This window comes from Plecotus auritus (assembly GCF_963455305.1).
Source record: "Plecotus auritus genome assembly, chromosome: 4".
Classification (NCBI taxonomy): domain Eukaryota; kingdom Metazoa; phylum Chordata; class Mammalia; order Chiroptera; family Vespertilionidae; genus Plecotus; species Plecotus auritus.
In genome coordinates this window covers 189,466,707-189,485,858 of record NC_137775.1, presented here as the reverse complement: position 1 = coordinate 189,485,858, position 19,152 = coordinate 189,466,707, and the positions used below count along the sequence as shown (strand labels likewise).

Here is a 19,152-nt window from a genome sequence, read left to right as displayed (position 1 = left end):
GCGTGCTGGGCACCAACACAGAGTGACACTGAATGTCAGCCGTCATTGGACACAATGACAGTGCAGAACCTCAGACCCCCTGCAGGAGCCGGGTTCACCGGGGATGGGGGGGGCAGAGGAAGGGTTGCGAGTTCAGGCCATCGCGACAGGGATCGCAGACCTACCTCCTTCCTTCCTGTGGTTCCCCATCATCACAGACACCCCGAGCTCCTCCGTGCATCAGGGGTTCTGTGCTCTAGCCCCGCCCCCTCCCCAGGCCCGTCTCCGGCCTCCCTGCCTCCACCTCTCTGCCCCCGTAGCACCGTGTGGCCCTCGTCACCTGCCACGCGCCTGCTTGCCTCCTGCTTGTCCAGCTGGCCCTGGGCTTCCCGCCCTTTCGCCTGCGTCACTTCACCAGCCCCCGGCTGACTGTCTTCATCGCCCTGAAGGACCAGCGCAGTGCTGGGTGCAGCTGCTCCCAGGTCCGCCGATCGGGCACAACTCTCCGGGAAGCCCCCTCCTGCGCAGCCTTCCCCGGGCGGTTAGATCCCCATCACCAGACTCCCGGAGCTGGCTAAAAGCGATCGCTCCTGTGACTGCAGCCCCACTGGGGGGAAGGGGGCTTCCGGAGAGTAGGAAATACACACACAGCCTACACAGGATTAGCCACACGCCACCTCACATGTTTGTTCGGCGGCTGGAGGGCTGGAGGGCTGGATAGATGGATGGGGAAACGGACCTGTGCTTTTGAACCCTATTTGGATGTGTGAGAGGTTAGAGCAGGGGTGGGCAAACTTTCTGACTCGAGGGCCACCATGGGTTCTTAAACTGGACCGGAGGGCCGGAACAAAAGCATGGATGGAGTGTTTGTGTGAACTAATATAAATTCAAAGTAAAGGAGCGGAGGGGAGAGCAAGAGAACCCTCCGCTCTTTCGGCTCCGCGGGCCGGATAGGACAGCCGAACGGGCCGGATCCGGCCCGCGGGCCGTCGTTTGCCCACGGCTGGGCTAGAGCACCTCAGTGCCCAGGCATAATAAACAGGCAGTGAGTGGATAATGCATCGAGACCTTCCTTCAGCCCCTGGCTCGCCCCTGGGATTGAGGAGACTCAGCGACCGGGAAACCAGCTTTTTCCCGGAGGGCCTCACAAGGAAACACCTGCAGATTTTTTCTATTAGTATGTTTTTATTGATTTCAGGGAGGAAGGGAGAGGGAGAGGGAGAGAAACATCCATGATGAGAGAGAATCACGGGTTGGCTGCCTCCTGCACGCCCCCCACTGGGGCCGGAGCCCGCAACCCCGGCGTGCGCCCTTGGCCGGGAATTGAACCGTGACCTCCTGGTTCCTAGGGTGACGCTCAGCCACTGCGCCCCGCGGCCGGGCCACTTGCAGGTTTCAAGTTACAATACGCACCCGGCGCGTGGACCGGCGGTCACGGGACGCAGTGAACCGGAAGGGCCCGGGAGCCCCGAGCACCGCGCGGCGACGCCCTGCTCGGTGGCGTTTCACGGGGTCCGTTTCCTCTCTCCGCCGCAGTGGCCGCTTCTCCCTCGCCGTCGTGGGGCTGGACATCGCGTCCCTGGGGCTGCGCTCCCTCAAGGAGATCAGTGACGGGGACGTGATCGTCTCCAACAACCGCAACCTGTGCTACGCGGACACCATCAACTGGAGGAAGCTCTTCGGGACCACGAGCCAGAAAACCAAGATCCAGAGCAACAAGGACGGGAGAGAGTGCCGTGAGTGGCCGCTGGTCGGAGGGCGGGTCCGGGGCTCCGTGTTTTGACGTAGAACACCCCGCGGGCCGTTCCCAAAGGCGGGATTCCTTTCCTCCCCCGGGAGCAGCCGGCGAGAAGCAGGCCACGCGCTCCTCGTTGGGGCGTCCAGGTGGCGTTGCGCAGGGTCGCTGGGAGCGTTCTCCTTTCACAGGATGAGGGGGCCTCGAGGGTCGGGCTACCCCGTTGTTCGCAATCACAGCGGTACGTTTAGTGTTGATTCGATTGCATTTCAGCTGTAGGTCCCCCTGCTCATTTCCCTCTCTGATGGCTCTAGCTCACACACACGCACATACACTCACACACACGCACACACACGCACATGCACACACACATACACACACGCACATGCACACACACGCACATGCACACACACACACATGCACGCGCCCGTGTGCACGCCAGGGACTGGGCCTGTCACCGTGGCGTCCCTCCCTGGGTCAGGGCCAGCACGCCTGTGAAGCTGGGCAGGTGGCAGCCCGGTGCCCAGACCCGGCCGCTGGCGGAAGCAGACCTGCCCCCACATCCTGGCCCGGTCCTTCCAGGCTTCAAGACGGTCGCCCATTTCCTCCCATCTCTGTGCTCTGGCCCCCCCATCCACGCCATGGAGACCGCTGCCATCCCCACACTGTCACGCTCTGGCGAGATCGAAGTGAAATCCCCGTGTAGACGCCGGGCGCGGGGCCTCCCTAGCACAAGGGGAGCGACCACGGCACCTTGCCACCGTCCCTGCGCTGTGACATGAATCCGCAAAGCCCCACCCAGGCCCAGGGTGGCGCCCTGGGCACCCCGAAGGGACAAGGCACCTCGCAGTCGGCCTCCGGGGGCTGTTGTGGGTCACGGCTTCTTTCGGGGGCCCCCGGTGTGTCCGTCAGCGGAAGACCCCGGCACCGCCCTGGGCGCCGTCCCCGTCGTCCCTCGGTCACTCGCCCCCTGACTGGTGCCCTGTCTCCCCAGAGGCCCAAGGCCGCGTCTGCCACCCGCTGTGCTCGCCGGAGGGCTGCTGGGGCCCCGCGCCCAGGGACTGCGTGGCCTGCCGGAACGTCAGCCGCGAGCGGGAGTGCGTGGAGCGGTGCCACCTGCTGGAGGGGTGAGCGCTGCGACCCCGTGAGGGCGCCGTCCAGAGGCAGCGCCATTCCCGGTGAACCTGTCTCTCCGTTATTCCCTTCCTTTGTTTTGTTGTTTGTTCGTTAGCAACTGTCCATCACGGACGGAAATGCACAAACCCCTTTCCTGGCTTAATCCAGCCTAATAATTTATAGAGTCTCTTTTTCCGGACACACCTTACATTTGTCCAGGGGTCCTCAAACTTTTTAAACAGGGGGCCAGTTCCCTGTCCCTCAGACCGTTGCAGGGCTGGACTATAGTTAAAAAAAAACAAACTATGAACAAATTCCTATGCGCACTGTGGGCCTGGGACGCGTCGGCTGCTAAGCAGGACAGGCAGCGGCACCCGGCGGGCCGGATCCATGTCCTCGGCGGGCCGCATGTGGCCCGCGGGCCGTAGTTTGAGGACCCCTGGAGCTGCACAAAGTTCCCAAGACAGATGGCTCATTAGTGGTTCATCTGGCCGAGACCGTGGCCATGCATTCTGTCCCTCAGGGCACCGTTCCTGGTGTGTCAGACTGTGTGAACGCAAATGCCGTCCCCTGGTTAATGTTGGTGTGATGTTCGAGAAACACTGAGCGGTGCAGGTAGCTTTAAATAGATCCAGGGCCAAGGAATAGACAGCTGTTGAACGGTTGCTGAGTTTCCCTACCCTCAGTACAGTCACAGCCTGTCGGATCTATGGGAATCTTGACATTGATGCGAATCTCTGAATGAGAAAGTAAAATTGAAGAATAGAGCTCAGCAGGGGCCATTTTTTAAATACATATTTTATTGATTTCAGAGAGGAAGGGAAAGGGAGAGAGAGAGAAACATCAATGATGAGAGAGAATCACGGATCAGCTGCCTCCTGCACGCCCGCTACGGGGGATCGAGCCCACAACCCAGGCATGTGCCCTGACCAGGAATCAAACCATGACCTCCTGGTTCATAGGTCAACACTCAACTCCTGAACCATGCTGGCTGGGTGGCAGGGCAATTTTTTAAAAATTTAAAGAAAAAGGGAAATTTTGTAAGCGGGAAATCATCCCTCTTATTTCACTGCCGGGGCCACAGCGTGGATCCAGAAATATTCCGGAGCAGGATGACAAGGTCAAGGTCATTTCTGTAGGAGCCATTGGCTGACAGTCCCTCGCCTAACGGAGTGATCGGCATGCTAAGTAGTAGGAACTGTTGGCACACTCCTTAATGCCACAGGTAGACAGACCCTCGGCTAGTGTTTTCAGTTTTCACTCCTCTTTAAAAAGACAGGGTCATCGCCCTGGCTGGTGTGGCTCAGTGGGTCGGGCATCGTCCCTTGCACAGAAAGGTCGCCGGTTCAATATCCGGTCCGGGCACATGTCTGGGTTGTGGGCTTGATCCCCAGTCCAGGGTGTGCAGGAGGCAGCCGATTCATGTTTTGCTCTCACATCCATGTTTCTCTCTTCCTCTCTCTCTAAAAATCAATAAAAATATAAAATAAAAAGTTTTAATCCTCTCTTGAAGAGTATATTTTTTCCATTGATTTTTAGGGAGAGAGGAGGGGAAAGAAAGAGAGAAAAACACATCCATGTGACAGACACTTAGGTTGGTTGCCTCCCGCATGTACCCAACTGGGCCGGGAATCAGAGGGGATCGGACCTGCAACCCAGGTACATGCCCTTGACCGGGAATCGAACCTGTGAGCCTCTGGTATACAGGCTGACGCTCTAACCACTGAGCAACACCAGCCAGGGCTAAGATTAAAAAATTTTAAGGCAAAGTAATGAAAACAAGCACGTGGGGGTGCCAGGGCTTTCCTGTACAGCACCTGGGGGCTGTGGCAGCCCCGGGCAGAAGCCCAGAAACCAGCGAAGGTGGCACATCTGGTTTAAGAGATGCCAAGTGCCTAAAGGGGGACTCGCGGGACGCATTTTCGGGTGTAACCACTCCTGTTCACCGCCCAGTAAGGCCGTAGGGCGTCACCAGGCAGATGTCAGTCTTCTCAGCGTCCCCCTGGGGTCTTCTCAATGGGGTGTCACCAGGCAGATGTCAGTCTTCTCAGCGTCCCCCTGGGGTCTTCTCGATGGGGTGTCACCAGGCAGATGTCAGTCTTCTCAGCTTCCCCCTGGGGTCTTCTCAATGGGGTGTCACCAGGCAGATGTCAGTCTTCTCAGCGTCCCCCTGGGGTCTTCTCGATGGGGCGTCACCAGGCAGATGTCAGTCTTCTCAGCATCCCCCCTGGGGTCTTCTCGATGGGGTGTTACCAGGCAGATGTCAGTCTTCTCAGCGTCCCGCCTTGGGGTCTTCTTGATGGGGCCCCAGCCTCTTGCTCCGCGTTGATGGCGCATCTTTGAGGAGTGGTGACGATATTACCAGCAAAATCCTCCCCCTGCCCCCCAGCTTTAATCTTGCTGTTTGGGGCCTAACCATGGCCGGTGGGAAGGAGTCGTCCTCTGTCCCCCGTGGTGGCTCTGCGGCCGTTTCTCTCCGGCTCCCCTCACACGGGGAGTCCTCGGGGCTCCTTCTCTTTCGCTTGCTGACCCCCGCGCGCACGGCGCCTCCAGGAGAAGCTCGGCAGATGTGTGGGTGCTGAGTGAGGGTCACGGGGCTTCGGCGGAAGAAGGCAGAGGGGGCGGTCAGAGTCCGGTCATTACATTACAGGTCGCCCCAGCCCCCGGCCGTGTGGCTTTTACCTAGAATCGCTGTGCATTGCCGAGAGAGGTGGTCCGTGTCACCGGCTTTTCAGACAGCCCGGCTCACAGCTGCAGCCACCAGCGTCCTGCCGCGGGTCCCCAGGGAAGCGCTGACCACTGTCCTTCCCCCCCACCCCCGCAGCGAGCCCAGGGAGTTCGTGGAGAACGCCGAGTGCATCCAGTGCCACCCGGAGTGCCTGCCCCAGCCCATGAACGTGACCTGCACGGGACGCGTAAGGAGCTCGCTTCATGCCCTTCACCCACACGCCACAGGGGCACGCCTCGCAGGGGTCGCCCCCACCACGGCCCCCTGTCGCATGGCCGCTGAGGACAGCACCCAGCCCACGCCCCAGACGAGAGGCTGTGCGACCTCGGGCTGGGGCGGGGCTCCGATGGAGCTGAATCCTCACACCAGGCGGCCCCCTCTCCTGCCCGGGCCCTCACACCCAACCGTGTCCCCACAAAGCAGGAAGCCTGCGGGGCCCGGTTAGGGGGTCAGCCCATGTCCCCCCGCTTCTGACGTCGGTCATCATTGCTTTAGTTTTACTCAGACATCATCAAGTTCTTACGCAATATTAGTGTATCATTTTTGGAGAATTCTTTTTTTTTTAAATATATTGTATTGATTGTTTACAGAGGGGAAGGGAGAAGGATAGAGCGTTAGAAACATCGATGAGAGAGAAACATCCATCAGCTGCCTCCTGCACACCTCCCACTGGGGATGTGCCCGCAACCAAGGTACATGCCCTTGACCGGAATGGAACCCGGGACCCTTCAGGCCGCAGGCCGACGCTCTATCCACTGAGCCAAACCGGTTAGGGCTTTGGAGAATTCGTAAAGAAAGCCCTAGAAAACTATTTAAAATCCAGTTTGGTGGCTAATGGTGGTGTAAAGAATACCGGGGAGAACTCGGCAGCCCGGAGCGGGGTTTAGCCCGTGGCTCAGTTAACGGGGCAGCGGCACTGCCCTCAGCCCGCCGCCTCCTGCTCAGGACCGGCTGGATGTGGGTTCCCGTCCACTTGCTGGGCGGGTCTGGCGGCCGCGAGCCTCCCTGAACCACAAACACTACGTGTGGTAAGGTCTGCCCAACGGGTCCGGGGGGGTGGGGGGGGGGGGGCGGTGTATGTGAGGGCCCATCAGGGCTGTGCTGACAAGGAGAGGCGCCCGCAGAGTGTTCGTGACGTGTAACGGAGTAAATAGCAGGTCTCTCCTGTTGTCTATGTACATGTGTGTACGGTCAGAAAGGCTTTGTGCTCAGCTGTGAACAGGGCCCAGGGCGCAAGCCCAGCCACAGAGGAACTCGCCTCCCACTCTAACCATTTCTACACGCCTGGACTTTTTTTCTCTTTTTTTCTTTTTTAATATATTTTATTGATATTTTACAGAGAGGAAGGGAGAGGGATAGAGAGCTAGAAACATGGATGAGAGAGAAACATCCATCAGCTGCCTCCTGCACGCCCGCCACTGGGGATGTGCCCGCAACCAAGGTGCATGCCCTTGACCGGAATCGAACCCGGGACCCTTCCGTCTGCAGGCCGACGCTCTATCCACTGAGCCACACCGGTTTCGGCTGGACTTTTTTTCAAGACGCGTGTTTAGTAAAAGGCGACTTCCATTTGGCAAAGGAGAGAGCCCCCTCGGTGACCGCCCGCTCCCCCCGCTGCAGGGACCCGACAGCTGCGTGCAGTGTGCCCACTACATCGATGGCCCTCACTGCGTCAACACCTGCCCGGCCGGGGTCATGGGCGAGAACAACACGCTGGTCTGGAAGTTCGCGGATGCCAGTCACGTCTGCCGCCTGTGCCACCCCAACTGCACCTACGGGTGAGTGCCCCGCGGGCCCGGGGAAAGGAAACGCCCAGAACAAAAGGTTTCCTATCTTGCAAGTTCGCAGGTTGGAAACATCTTCAGAATTTCCAGGCGGCACTCCGAGAGGCTTGTAGTGGAGTCAGGGGTTCAGGGGGTCCCCAAGGGCAAGGCAGCAGCGAGAACAGGGTGTTGGGCGAGTCACGGTGGGCGGGACATGGTGGGCGGAGCGCGGTGGGAGGGGTGCGTGGACGGGGCTTGGTGGGAGGGGCGTGGTGGGCAGGGCACGTGGGTGGGGCGTGGTGGGCGGGTCTTGGTGGGAGGAGCGCAGTGGGAGGGTGCAGTGGGCGGGGCTTGGTGGGAGGGCGCGGTGGGCGGGTCTTGGTGGGAGGAGCGCAGTGGGAGGACGTGGTGGGCGGGGCTTGGTGGGCAGGGCACGTGTGTGGGGCGTGGTGGGCGGGTCTTGGTGGGAGGAGCGCAGTGGGAGGGTGCGGTGGGCGGGGGCTTGGTGGGAGGAGCACGGTGGGAGGGTGCAGTGGGCGGGGCTTGGTGGGAGGGCGCGGTGGGCGGGGCTTGGTGGGAGGAGCGCAGTGGGAGGACGTGGTGGGCGGGGCTTGATGGGAGGAGCGCGGTGGGTGGGGCTTGGCGGGAGGAGCGCGGTGGGTGAGGCGTGTGGGCGGGGCTTGGTAGGAGGAGCGCAGTGGGAGGGCGCGGTGGGTGGGGCTTGGTGGGAGGAGCGCAGTGGGAGGACGTGGTGGGTGGGGCTTGGTGGGAGGAGCACAGTGGGAGGACGTGGTGGGCGGGGCTTGGTGGGAGGAGCGCAGTGGGAGGGCGCGGTGGGCGGGGCTTGGTGGGAGGAGCACAGTGGGAGGGCGCTGTGGGCGGGGCTTGGTGGGAGGAGCACAGTGGGAGGGCGCTGTGGGCGGGGCTTGGGGGGAGGAGCACAGTGGGAGGGCGCTGTGGGCGGGGCTTGGTGGGAGGAGCGCAGTGGGAGGGCGCTGTGGGCGGGGCTTGGTGGGAGGAGCACAGTGGGAGGGCGCTGTGGGCGGGGCTTGGGGGGAGGAGCACAGTGGGAGGGCGCTGTGGGCGGGGCTTGGTGGGAGGAGCGCAGTGGGAGGGCTCGGTGGGCGGGGCTTGGTGGGAGGAGCGCAGTGGGAGGGCGTGGTGGGCGGGGCAGGGCATTTGTGGGGGCGTTCGGTCTCCAGTGGTCCATCCTGAAGGATCTGTGCTGGGATACCCGCAGCTCCTAACCAGACAGAGACGTGACTGTGGAATGAGCACATAGTCCTGCCAGGTCCCCAGAGACCAGAGCCCTCAGAGGAGACAGAAAATGTCTGTCGGCAGCGGGGAGTGTCACACAAGCGCCCCCAGACCTCTTCCCACACTTGAAATGTACTTCCTCTCTCCCCAGGCCGTCAAGTGTCCGTCCTTCCCATTTAATGGGAGTGTTTTGTTTTCCTATTGACATTTACATTGCTGCCCGTTGCCCAGCTGCTCGAGTCACATGAAGGCAAACGCTGGCTCTGCTTCATGTCACACTCAGTCGTGTGGCCCTGGATGAAGCCAGCTCCTGCTCCCCGCTTTCGGGGTCTGCAGTCCTCATCGCCACCCATTCCCCTGCCTCTGAGGCCCGTGTCCTCCCTCACCTGCTTCCCCCCCACTCCCCCTCTGATCAGCACCGCCCAGGACCTGCTCCTGTCCTGCCCTCTTGGTACCCTAGAGCCAGCGGTGAGACAGCTGTGCCTGCACCAAAATAATATGTGGAAACACTTCAATAACAAGACCGGAAACTCCCTACTTTGTTCAGCGCTAGAACGGTCCCTGTTGCAGAGTAGACACTCATAAATATTTGCTGAGTGAATAAACGCTAAGAAATAAACGATTAACCGCCGCCCCCAAACTGAGGTGCATCGTGGTTTTAACGCTTTGAGAGAAGCTTAACCCTTCTCCACTTGGAACTGTTAGACAGTGAACGCTCATTGTGCTGAGTCGGGGGGTCGGGGTGGGGGGGCACGGAGGGCAGAGGTTATGAGTCCCAGACACTCAGTCTCTGCCACTTAAGCTATCAGGACCTTGGGCATCTTACTTAACCCCCTTGTGCCACGGTTTCCTAAGAGATAAGAGAGAGGATTGTCTTATCCTATATAATAAAAGCCTAATATGCAAATCAACTGGACAGGGAATGACTGGTGGAATGACCGGTCGCTATGACATACACTGACCACCAGGGGGCAGACGCTCAATGAAGGAGCTGCCCCCAGCCCTTAGGCCCCAGGCCAGCCAAGGCAGGTGCCAGCGGGCGGGCGGGGCGGGGGGGGGGGGGGCAGACCCTGATCGCCCTGCTGGTCACCCCACAGATTGGCCCTGATGGCTGGCCAGGCCTAGGGACCCTATCCATGCATGACGAATTTCGTGCACTGGGCCTCTAGTGATTCAATAAAAAAGAGGCTGGCTTATGATTTCATAACAGCTCTTCAAGAAAACAGGCTAAAGAAGAGAACAATCAAATGCATGTCTCCTTTGTCCCTACAGCTGTACAGGGCCAGGCCTTGAAGGCTGCACAACCGACAGGTGAGTGTGACGGCATGTGTCTAATGACACAAGCGCCATATGGGCAAGGACAGTGCATGGCTGCGTGGCTGGCTCCCCTCTGCCTGGCCAGGTTCTTACCTCCGGGCCAGCACCTGCCGGTCCCCCTGCCATCTCCAAGGCTCTGGTGGGGTGCTTCCGGGAGGGGACGCAGGCTGTGCGTGCTCGAGGCCCAGCACTCCTTTCTCCGTCCTTCCTCTGGTTTCTGTGGTCACACCTGTGTGGCTGGCTCCTTCTCTTCTCCTAGCTTCTCCTCCTTCCTCCCGGACCCTGTCCCAGCGGGCCCTGCCGCAGACCCGTGTTTGAATGGCCTTTCTGCTCAGTGACAGCTCCACCGTGGTATTTCTCCCCTGATCTTTCTCAACGCGGCCTCCTCCGCCTTTCGGTTCTGGTCCATTTGCCGTCGCGGCTGCCACGCGGCCCTGGGACAGGCAGAGCTGGGCCTCCGGTTAGGACTCAGCAGGAAAGAGCGGGTCTGGAGGGGAATCGCGTTTATACACCAGACACCTGTTGAAACGTCGTGAGAGAGAAACATCCGTCGGCTGCCTCCTGCATGCCCCCTGCTGGGGAGCAAGCTGCAACCCGGGCATGTGCCCTGACTGGGGGTCAAACAGGTGACGTCCTGGTCAACGCTCAGCCAGCGGAGCTACCCCAGCCGGCCTAGGATCCCTCTCGGTGCCGCTGACTCCTCCCCCAGGATCAGCTGTGGTAACAGACCCTTCCTCCTCTCCAGATCCCTTCGGCCCTACCTCTCCCCGAGCCGGGCACAGCCAGCTCCTGCTGTTGCTCGTCCCCAGTCAGCACCTCCACAGGCTCCCTCACGCCCACCCGGCACCAGCCAGTCACCATTCCTGGTTACATTTACTCTTCTCAGTTTTTCCCATCCACTCGCCCTCATTATGGCTCGACGTGGAACACATCCTCTGTAACAGATTAGTTCCCGTGTGTCTCATGTTTCCTCCAAAACAGTAAAAACCCATGAACTCCCACGGCAGTGGCTGGCAGATGGTCTGGCGCAGGAGATGGCTCTTGTACTCCTAAGCAGAACCTGAGTAACGATCGCTTTCATGAAGTGCGTTTGACCCACTTACGAGAAATTCGTAAGGACCATGTCCCATTACTGTACGTCCAAAGGCTGCCACTGGTTAATCTTCGCCATTTGTTGACATTTCTACCTGGAAAGATGAAGTTTGCCGGAAGCTCAAATGGCCAAGAATTCAGGGGTGGGCAAACTTTTTGACTCGAGGGCCACCATGGGTTCTTAAACTGGACCGGAGGGCCGGAACAAAAGCATGGATGGAGTGTTTGTGTGAACTAATATAAATTCAAAGTAAAGGAGCGGAGGGGAGAGCAAGAGAACCGGATAGAACAGCCGGATCCGGCCCGCGGGCCGTAGTTTGCCCACGGCTGGCCTAGATACTTAAGAATAACAACTTTATATTCTAAATTCAGAATCTGCTGCTTCAGGCGGTTCTCTGCCCAGTGAGCTCGCGAGCCTGAGTTTTGAGTTTCGCTCTCTCTGACATCAGGCACAGCCTCGCCCGGGAGGTTTGAGGCTGCGAGGTGCCACCTCTGGGCTAGGTCAGGGTGGCCTCTGGGTGAGGCCCCATCAGTGCGCAGCCCCCTCCGAGCTCACACAGAGCACTTCCGCGGCTGTGGTCCCGTCGTGAAAGCCAAGGGCCCTTCGAGGGGTCTTGGCATCGCTGACAGGGCCCTCCCCCAGCCAGGCCAGCAGACGGCGCGGGGCTCACGGACGGGGAGGCGTGGCTTCCGACGCACAGAGATACTCCAGAGAGACGTGCAAATTCACATGGAAACCAGAACTGAGTGACTTTTTGAATTGATGTCTTTTCTTAATCGACAGATGAAAACAGAACCGTTGCTCGGCCCGGTGTGGCTCCGTTGGCTGGGTGTTGTGCTATGCACCAAAGGTTGCCGGTTCAATTCCCGGTCAGGTCACATGCCCAGGTTGTGGGCTCAGTGCCCAGTGGGGATCATGCAGGAGGCAGCTGATCAGTGTTCCTCTCTCTCTCTCTCTCTCTCTCTCTCTCTCTCTCTCTCTCTCTCTCTCTCTCCTTTCTCTCTTTCCTCCCTCTCTCTAAAAAAAAAGATAAAATAAAATAATTATATGCTAGTGTAACCACTATCTGGAGAGATCCAGTTAACACCTCCTGAATTTGAAAAACGCAACGCAGCCAGGTGGCGGGCGGGTGGGGACCGAGGTGCGGACGCAGCCCTGACCCTCAGCTGCTCCCGCGCCTTCAGCGGCTGCAGCCAGGGCCTCTCTGGGCGCGTTCAGTGACGTCAGCATCCAGCACAGGCAGGAGATAGGTGAAACGCAACGGCCGTGACATCTGGCCGCCACCTGACCTTCCCCTTGTCTGCGCCTCGTCCAGGCCCAAGATCCCGTCCATCGCCACGGGGATCGTGGGCGGCCTCTTCCTGCTGCTGATGGTGGCGCTCGGGGTGGGCCTGTTTCTGCGCAGGCGCCACATCGTCCGCAAGCGCACGCTGCGCCGGCTGCTGCAGGAGCGGGAGGTGAGTGCGCCCCTGCGCCGCCCGCCCCGGGGGGGGGGGGGGGGCCCCACACCCAGGAGGGAGGCAGGGCCCTTCTGCGCAGGCCCCTGAGACCGTGTCTGAGTATGTCCCTGCGTCGTTCCGCTTCCCTCCCTGTGATGGCAAAGCCGTTACCGTTAGTTACCCGCGGGGCGTCTGCCCGGGAGCACACGTGTTCCTAGGGTCAGCGCACGGCACAGTGACAGCTGCCGGGCCTGCTCCCGGGACAGGACCTGTGGCCCCGCCGGGCTGGCTCGGCGCAGAGAGCGTCGGCCTGAAGGGTCCCCAGTTCGATTCAGGTCAAGGGCACGCACCTCGGTTGCAGGCTGATTCCCGGCCCTGGTGGGCACGTGTGGGAAGCAACCAATATATCAACGTTTCTCTCTGCGTGTCTTCCTCCTCCCTCCCACTCTCTCTAAAAATCCATGGGAAAATACCCTTGGATGATACATTTTTTTATTTTTTTAAAAAAGAGGACGGTACGTGTGTACATGTGCAGGAGCGAGCCTCTGAGCGGTGCCTGCTGAGTCCTGGGGAGGCCCCGGGGGCGGGGAGACGGGACTGGAAGGTGCCCCGGTCCACGCCCGTCCCTCTCTGAGCTCTGCTTCCCACGGTGTGCTCCTGGCACTGCCATTCCCCAGGACGGTCCGCGCCCGGCACCTGTGCCCAGCAGAGTCGGAAGCCAGAGTCCCCGGGAGGAGTCCCCACGGCAGCCGGTAGCATCGTGGCACTTGGGTGTCAGGGGGCCCGGCAGGCGACCTAAATGACCCCCCGTACAAAGGTTCCTCACCCCCACTTCCCAGGTCAGCTGAAGGGCCTGGAACAGAACCGGACGGGACATTTGTGGAGCTGGACCCGTTCCGGTCAGGGACACCCGTGTCCTCCCGCGGTCCCTCAGAGCGGGTGGCCGGGGCCGTCCGAGCGCGCGGCAGGGTCTCTGTGCCGAGGCAGGACCTCGCCTGGGCCACGTGGGGCGGGGGGGCCGAGCCAGCATCCCCGCCACGTGTCACTGCCCCTTGTCTCCACAGCTGGTGGAGCCCCTGACCCCCAGCGGGGAGGCGCCCAACCAGGCCCTCCTGCGGATCTTAAAGGAGACCGAGTTCAAAAAGATCAAGGTGCTGGGCTCCGGCGCGTTCGGCACCGTGTACAAGGTGAGACGCCAGACACGGCGCAGACGCTCCGGGGGCTCGGCCTGGCAGCCCCTCGCCTTCCGGGGGAGCGAGGCCAGAGTTCTGGGCTGTCGTCTGCGTGTGTCACTTATTCTTTGTGTTGCTGAGGGTTTGGGGAATTCCAGCGTTTTCCCCATTTGTCGAGGGGAAATCTTTTATAATCACAGCGCCGAATAAGTGGTCCCGTGAGACAGGTCCATAGACACATTTTATAGACGATGGCACTGACCTTCGAGGGGTCTCCGGGGCAGCTTCCGGACCAAGCCCCGGCACAGCAGCCTCCCCTCCATCATTTTTCTCTGTCCCCTTTGCATGAAGCCTGCTCTCCGTTAGACCTGGACGGGGCGCCTTAGAGCTGGGGGAGCAACGGCGCACCCTGGCTTTGTCGTGGGCACGAACGTAGGGTGTTCATCCGGCGACTCAGAGCCGTGGACTGTGATCGCTAAAGAGCCGCTGAGACTTGGGGACTTGCCGCACCGGTGGCCTGGCCGTGCAGGGCTGAGCTCCTCGTCCCTGGCCCTTCCGGACGGCGTCGCTCCTGAAGTCCCCCGCGGCACGGTGTAAGGCCTGCCGGCTCACGCCTGCCCTCTCTCTCTCGGTCGCAGGGACTCTGGATCCCGGAGGGCGAGAAGGTGAAAATCCCCGTGGCCATCAAGGAATTGCGGGAAGCCACGTCTCCGAAGGCCAACAAGGAAATCCTCGACGTAAGTCGCTGCTCTGTCCTCTCGCTGCCCACGGGCCTGGCGGTCAGGGGCCGCCTTTCCCGGGGCGGGCAGCACGCGGGCGTGTTACACTTTTCTTCATCTCCACATTCGAAGGGTCGCTTTCCATGTCTTCTTCCTTCTGCCTGTCGTTGGCATGCGTCCCTCCCAGGCCTTCTCCTTCGGGGAAGACTCAGCTCTGCCATTCTCCTCTCCCTCCGGGAGTGGGACTCACTCTCGCGAGGTTTACAAATGGGCGCCCCTCGCAAACTCGGGGGAAGGGATGGTGCTCAGCACTGTATGATGAAGAAAGGGAGGCCCAGCCCTAACCGGTTTGGCTCAGTGGATAGAGCATCGGCCTGCGGACTGAAGGGTCCCGGGTTCGATTCCGGTCAAGGGCATGTACCTTGGTTGCGGGCACATCCCCAGTAGGAGGTGTGCAGGAGGCAGCTGATCGATGTTTCTCTCTCATCGATGTTTCTAGCTCTCTATCCCTCTTCCTTCCTCTCTGTAAAATATCAATAAAACATATTAAAAAAAAGAAAAAAAGAAAAGAAATGGAGGCCCAAAGAGACGTGCTCCGGTTCCCGGGGGCGGGGTAGGGATCCAGCCCACTGTCCCTCTGACTCTGAAATTCACAGTCACTTAGCTCCATCGAGTTCTCTTCTCTTGGAAATGACGTTTGAAAGCTGCCTAGAAAGTACAATACGAGGCGCTAGCGACTTTAGAAACGGCCGTCCGCCTTCTGTGCTTGCTCCCCAAATAGCTGCAGTGTTCCTCGGCATCTCTGGATTGTTCCTTTATGGGGGAGTCTTCGGAATGTTCCACGGGTTATGATGTTTTTGCTTTGGTGGACGTAAGAAACGTTCAGACTCTCCTCCCCCCTTCCCACTCCCCGCTCCCCCGAGAATTGTTATGCGTTTATTTGAGCCAAACTGACGACAGTTGCCGGGAAGCAGAATCTCAAAGGCTTGGGGAGATGCTCCGGAGAGTGGCAGTTTTGCAGCTTATTTTATAGACGGGAATCGAAGAGGGTGGCGTGACATCCACGCGTGGTGGGCGCAGGGGGCGGGGAAGGCACAGCGGGAAATCTCTGGGAGTGGAGCCAAGAGCGGATGAGGAGACACATACCTCTTGTCTCCTGTGGGTTCGGGGTAGTCCATAATTAATGTTTACAGCCCGTGGGGATGGTATTCGGGGAACCACATAGCCATGAGGGCCCCTCTGAGCTCGTGTTCCGGGGGGGACGGTGCCCTGGGAGGCCCGGGAAAAAGGGTCGCTCTCCATCGCCAGGGCGCGTTATCTTAGACGCAGAGACGAGGGACAGCCCCGCCGTAGCGGAAGGTTGGCCTCTGCCAGGGAAGCCACAGGCCTGGGCCGTGACTGCCGCCATGGCCTGCTCTCGTGGGGATTTTTATGATCAGAGCATCCAGTGTGGTTACTTTGGTCTCCGAGTCCATAGGGCCCGCCACGCCGGCCTCTTGGAGCTCGTCAGGTTCCAGTCGTGGGCAAACTACGGCCCGCGGGCCGGATCCGGCCCGTTTGGCTATTCTATCCGGCCCGCGGAGCCGAAAGAGCAGAGGGTTCTCTTGCTCTCCCCTCCGCTCCTTTACTTTGAATTTATATTAGTTCACACAAACACTCCATCCATGCTTTTGTTCCGGCCCTCCGGTCCAGTTTAAGAACCCATGGTGGCCCTCAAGTCAAAAAGTTTGCCCACCCCTGGGTTAGCCTGTGGCCCCCTTTCGACAACCCTTTCGATCCTGTTGAACTTTCTCCACCGTCTCTGACCCCTGACTAGCCAGTGGAGGCTGCAGGGGGCGTCCCGGGGTGGGTCCGGCCTCCTCAGTAGAGGTACAGGTGGCCCCCGCACAGCCCTCGGGCCCGGGGCTCACAGCCTGCCGTGCGTCGCTGGCACCTCTGCTCTTGTCCCGCGGCGGAGCTGTGCCCACGGCGGAGGAGAGGCTTAGCCGCGGGTTAGGGACGCAGTTTACGGGAAGGGAAAGCGACTCAAAATCTCTGGGATGTAGCTCGCCTTTCAGCCAAGAAAGGCAACGGTCGGACGGGACGTTCCCACTCGGGCCTCTGACCCACAGACTATGCGCACAGTAAGCCAAGCCAACAGGGACCCTTTAAAATGGGCTTGGATGCCGCGACCCCCCCCCCCCCGGGGCAGCCCCTCCATGTCAGTTCTCCAGGGGTCCCCTGCCTCCACTGGTTCAGGCGCCCCCTGAGCTAAGACGCCGCATCCGTAAGCGCCGTGACCGCCCCACGTTGAGGACACACCCATCAAAGACAATTACCTCTCGCCGTCACGGTTCACAGATCAGCGTGAAGTCCCATTAGCAGGGTGTCGGCTCCTGTTAGCGGGACCAGGAGGTGTGGAGGGGACGAGGCGTTCGTGACGGTTCCCCCCGCCACCCGGCGCCTCTGCTGCCGAGGAGACCTCCCCGCAGCACCCCCTTCACTCATCACCTACTCCTTCGGGTCCTCATGGTTCCACAAAACGCCGCTGAAGCGCGAATTTCAGCCGTATCTACCAGGCAGAGGGAGGGCGCTGGGAAGCCAGCAGCGATGCTTTGGGGAGGAGGCAGTGTTCACTGGAAAGGGCCCCCAGAGCCCCTAAAATTGGAGGAAATGTGCTTTTGGGGGACAGAGAAATAGAAGATAGCGCCCCCTGGGGCTGAGCACCTCCTTGCGAACGCTCGTGGGAGTGTGTACATCAAGCATGTCAAACTCGCGGCTGGCGGGCCGCATGCAGGGCACCAACTCTTCGTTTTGTTGTTTTTAATATATTTTCATTGATTTCAGAGAGGACGGGAGAGGGAAAGAGAGAAATAAACATCCATGATGAGAGAGAATCACTGATTGGCTGCCTCCTGCACGCCCCACAGTGGGCATGGAGCCCACGACCCGGGCATATGCCCTGACCGGGAATTGAACCCTGACCTCCTGGTTCCTAGGTCGGCGCTCCACCCCTGCGCCACGCCGGCCGGGCGAGGGCACCTACTCCTTACTCTTAGGGGGAGACAGGCTCTGCTGGAGGAGTTTGAGAGGGGTGGACTCTTTTCCCAGGGCTGAGCATGACACAGTTCTCCGATGGGAACGCAAGCAAGGAGGGAGGATCCAAAAAAATCATTTTGGCAACTGGGACAAAGTAGCAGACTTTCAAGGTCCCCAGGCCTCAGAGACACCCCGGCCACATGACTGGGACCCCTGTCCTGGGGAATCTGGGTGCGGGCTCTGCCTGCGGGGCCGGGCAGGGCAGGGCGGAAACGGGGTGGCTGTGGAATGCCAGGCGTGCTCGCCGTGGGCCACCCTGTGCCGCTGAGACTCCAGAACAGCAGAGAACAAAGCTCATTCGCATGAGCAGGACACGTGACCGACAGCATCCCCATTGTGCCTGGGGGGGCGGTGCGGAGGGCGGAAGGGGTGACCTGGTTCTGTTGCTCCATCCGATTGTAATGGAACCGGAACCTGGCGGGGCTCCAGGCTCTGTGTGGCCTGACACCCCCGCCCAGCTGCTCCCCGATCCTCTCTCGGTCCGGTCAGGTCCTCCTGGCCCCGCCCCCGAGGGCCGCTCCGGGGCTGCTGGGATTTTTCTCCTCAACATGAGGCCATGTGTCCAGATCCCCACCCCCCCCCCACGAGCCTGAGTGCGGGGCCGCCGGGGGCCGGCCTGCCTGCCTGCCTGCCTCCGTGTTGTGGTTGTACCGATTCCCAGACGCGGGGGAGAGAGTGATCTGTGCTTTGGCAGCCGCGGGCCTGTTCATTTTTCCGTGGACTTTCCAGCTTAAGTGGAGGGCGGGCCCGGGAAGGGGAATGCAAAGCAGATCTGCAGACGCGTGGTGTGGTGAGTGCGCCGCGTCCCGAGCTCTCCGGTGGCCTGCAGCCGGCCCGGGCCGGAGACCCGCCCGCCCGCCGTGGGCCACTCCCGCCCGGGGACGGTGGTCTCGGGTGGGCTGTTCGCCTCCCGGCGCCTCGATTCCCTTTTAGACAAAAATGGCCTGGGAAGGAAGGAGCTCAGACCCCGCAGCTCTGACTCCCTGTGGCTGGCCTTCCCAGAGGTGCGGGCTGTGGAACGGGCAGGGTCTGCACGTGCACCCGGCCTGCCGGGCAGGAGGTGCGGAAGGCCTCCCCGCGAGAGTCCTTGTGGTTCAGAGACGTCGGGGGTCGCTGCTGTGCTTTGCACCTGGGCTTCGTGTGATTTCGGTGCGGTGCAGCCCTGGCATTTCCGAGGCAGCTCTGTGCCTGCGTGTAGGGCCGGCTGCGCTGGAACGAAGGGAGGAAGAAAGATCCGGGCACGCCCGCCAAGTGCTGACCACACTGCTGAGTCAGCAGGAGCACATGGGGCGGGGGAGGGGGGCAGGGGAGCAATAAATAATCAGCGCTTGGCAGTGGGTCCAGTGCGGGGAGCTCTGGGCGTGTATCAGGAGCTTTGGTGTGTACAGGGAACTCTGGGCGTGTACAGGGAGCTCTGGGCGTGTACAGGGAGCTCTGGGCGTGTATAGGGAGCTCTGGGCGTGTATCGGGAGCTCTGGGCGTGTATCAGGAGCTCTGGGCGTGTACTGGGAGCTCTGGGCGTGTACAGGGAGCTCTGGGCGTGTGCAGGAGCTCTGGGCCTGTACAGGGAGCTCTGGGGTGTACAGGGAGCTCTGGGGTGTACAGGGAGCTCTGGGCGTGTACAGGGAGCTCTGGGCGTGTACAGGGAGCTCTGGGTGTGTACAGGGAACTCTGGGCGTGTACAGGGAGCTCTGGGCATGTATCAGGAGCTCTGGCGTGTACAGGGAGCTCTGGGTGTGTACAGGGAGCTCTGGGC

The 19,152-nt window shown here is 60.6% G+C and overlaps 1 protein-coding gene across 2 annotated transcripts in view; it reads left to right on the top strand.

Annotated features, from left to right (window-relative positions):
- Nucleotides 1–19,152, top strand: part of EGFR (epidermal growth factor receptor) — a 133,335-nt gene that overhangs the window by 97,559 nt on the left and 16,624 nt on the right. For both annotated transcript variants that reach the window (XM_080663943.1, XM_080663944.1), the window contains exons 12-19: nucleotides 1,516–1,715; nucleotides 2,709–2,841; nucleotides 5,655–5,745; nucleotides 7,179–7,336; nucleotides 9,851–9,889; nucleotides 12,304–12,445; nucleotides 13,492–13,614; nucleotides 14,238–14,336. In XM_080663943.1, the coding sequence (XP_080520069.1) occupies nucleotides 1,516–1,715; nucleotides 2,709–2,841; nucleotides 5,655–5,745; nucleotides 7,179–7,336; nucleotides 9,851–9,889; nucleotides 12,304–12,445; nucleotides 13,492–13,614; nucleotides 14,238–14,336 (985 nt within the window). The remainder of the gene's footprint in view (nucleotides 1–1,515; nucleotides 1,716–2,708; nucleotides 2,842–5,654; nucleotides 5,746–7,178; nucleotides 7,337–9,850; nucleotides 9,890–12,303; nucleotides 12,446–13,491; nucleotides 13,615–14,237; nucleotides 14,337–19,152) is intronic.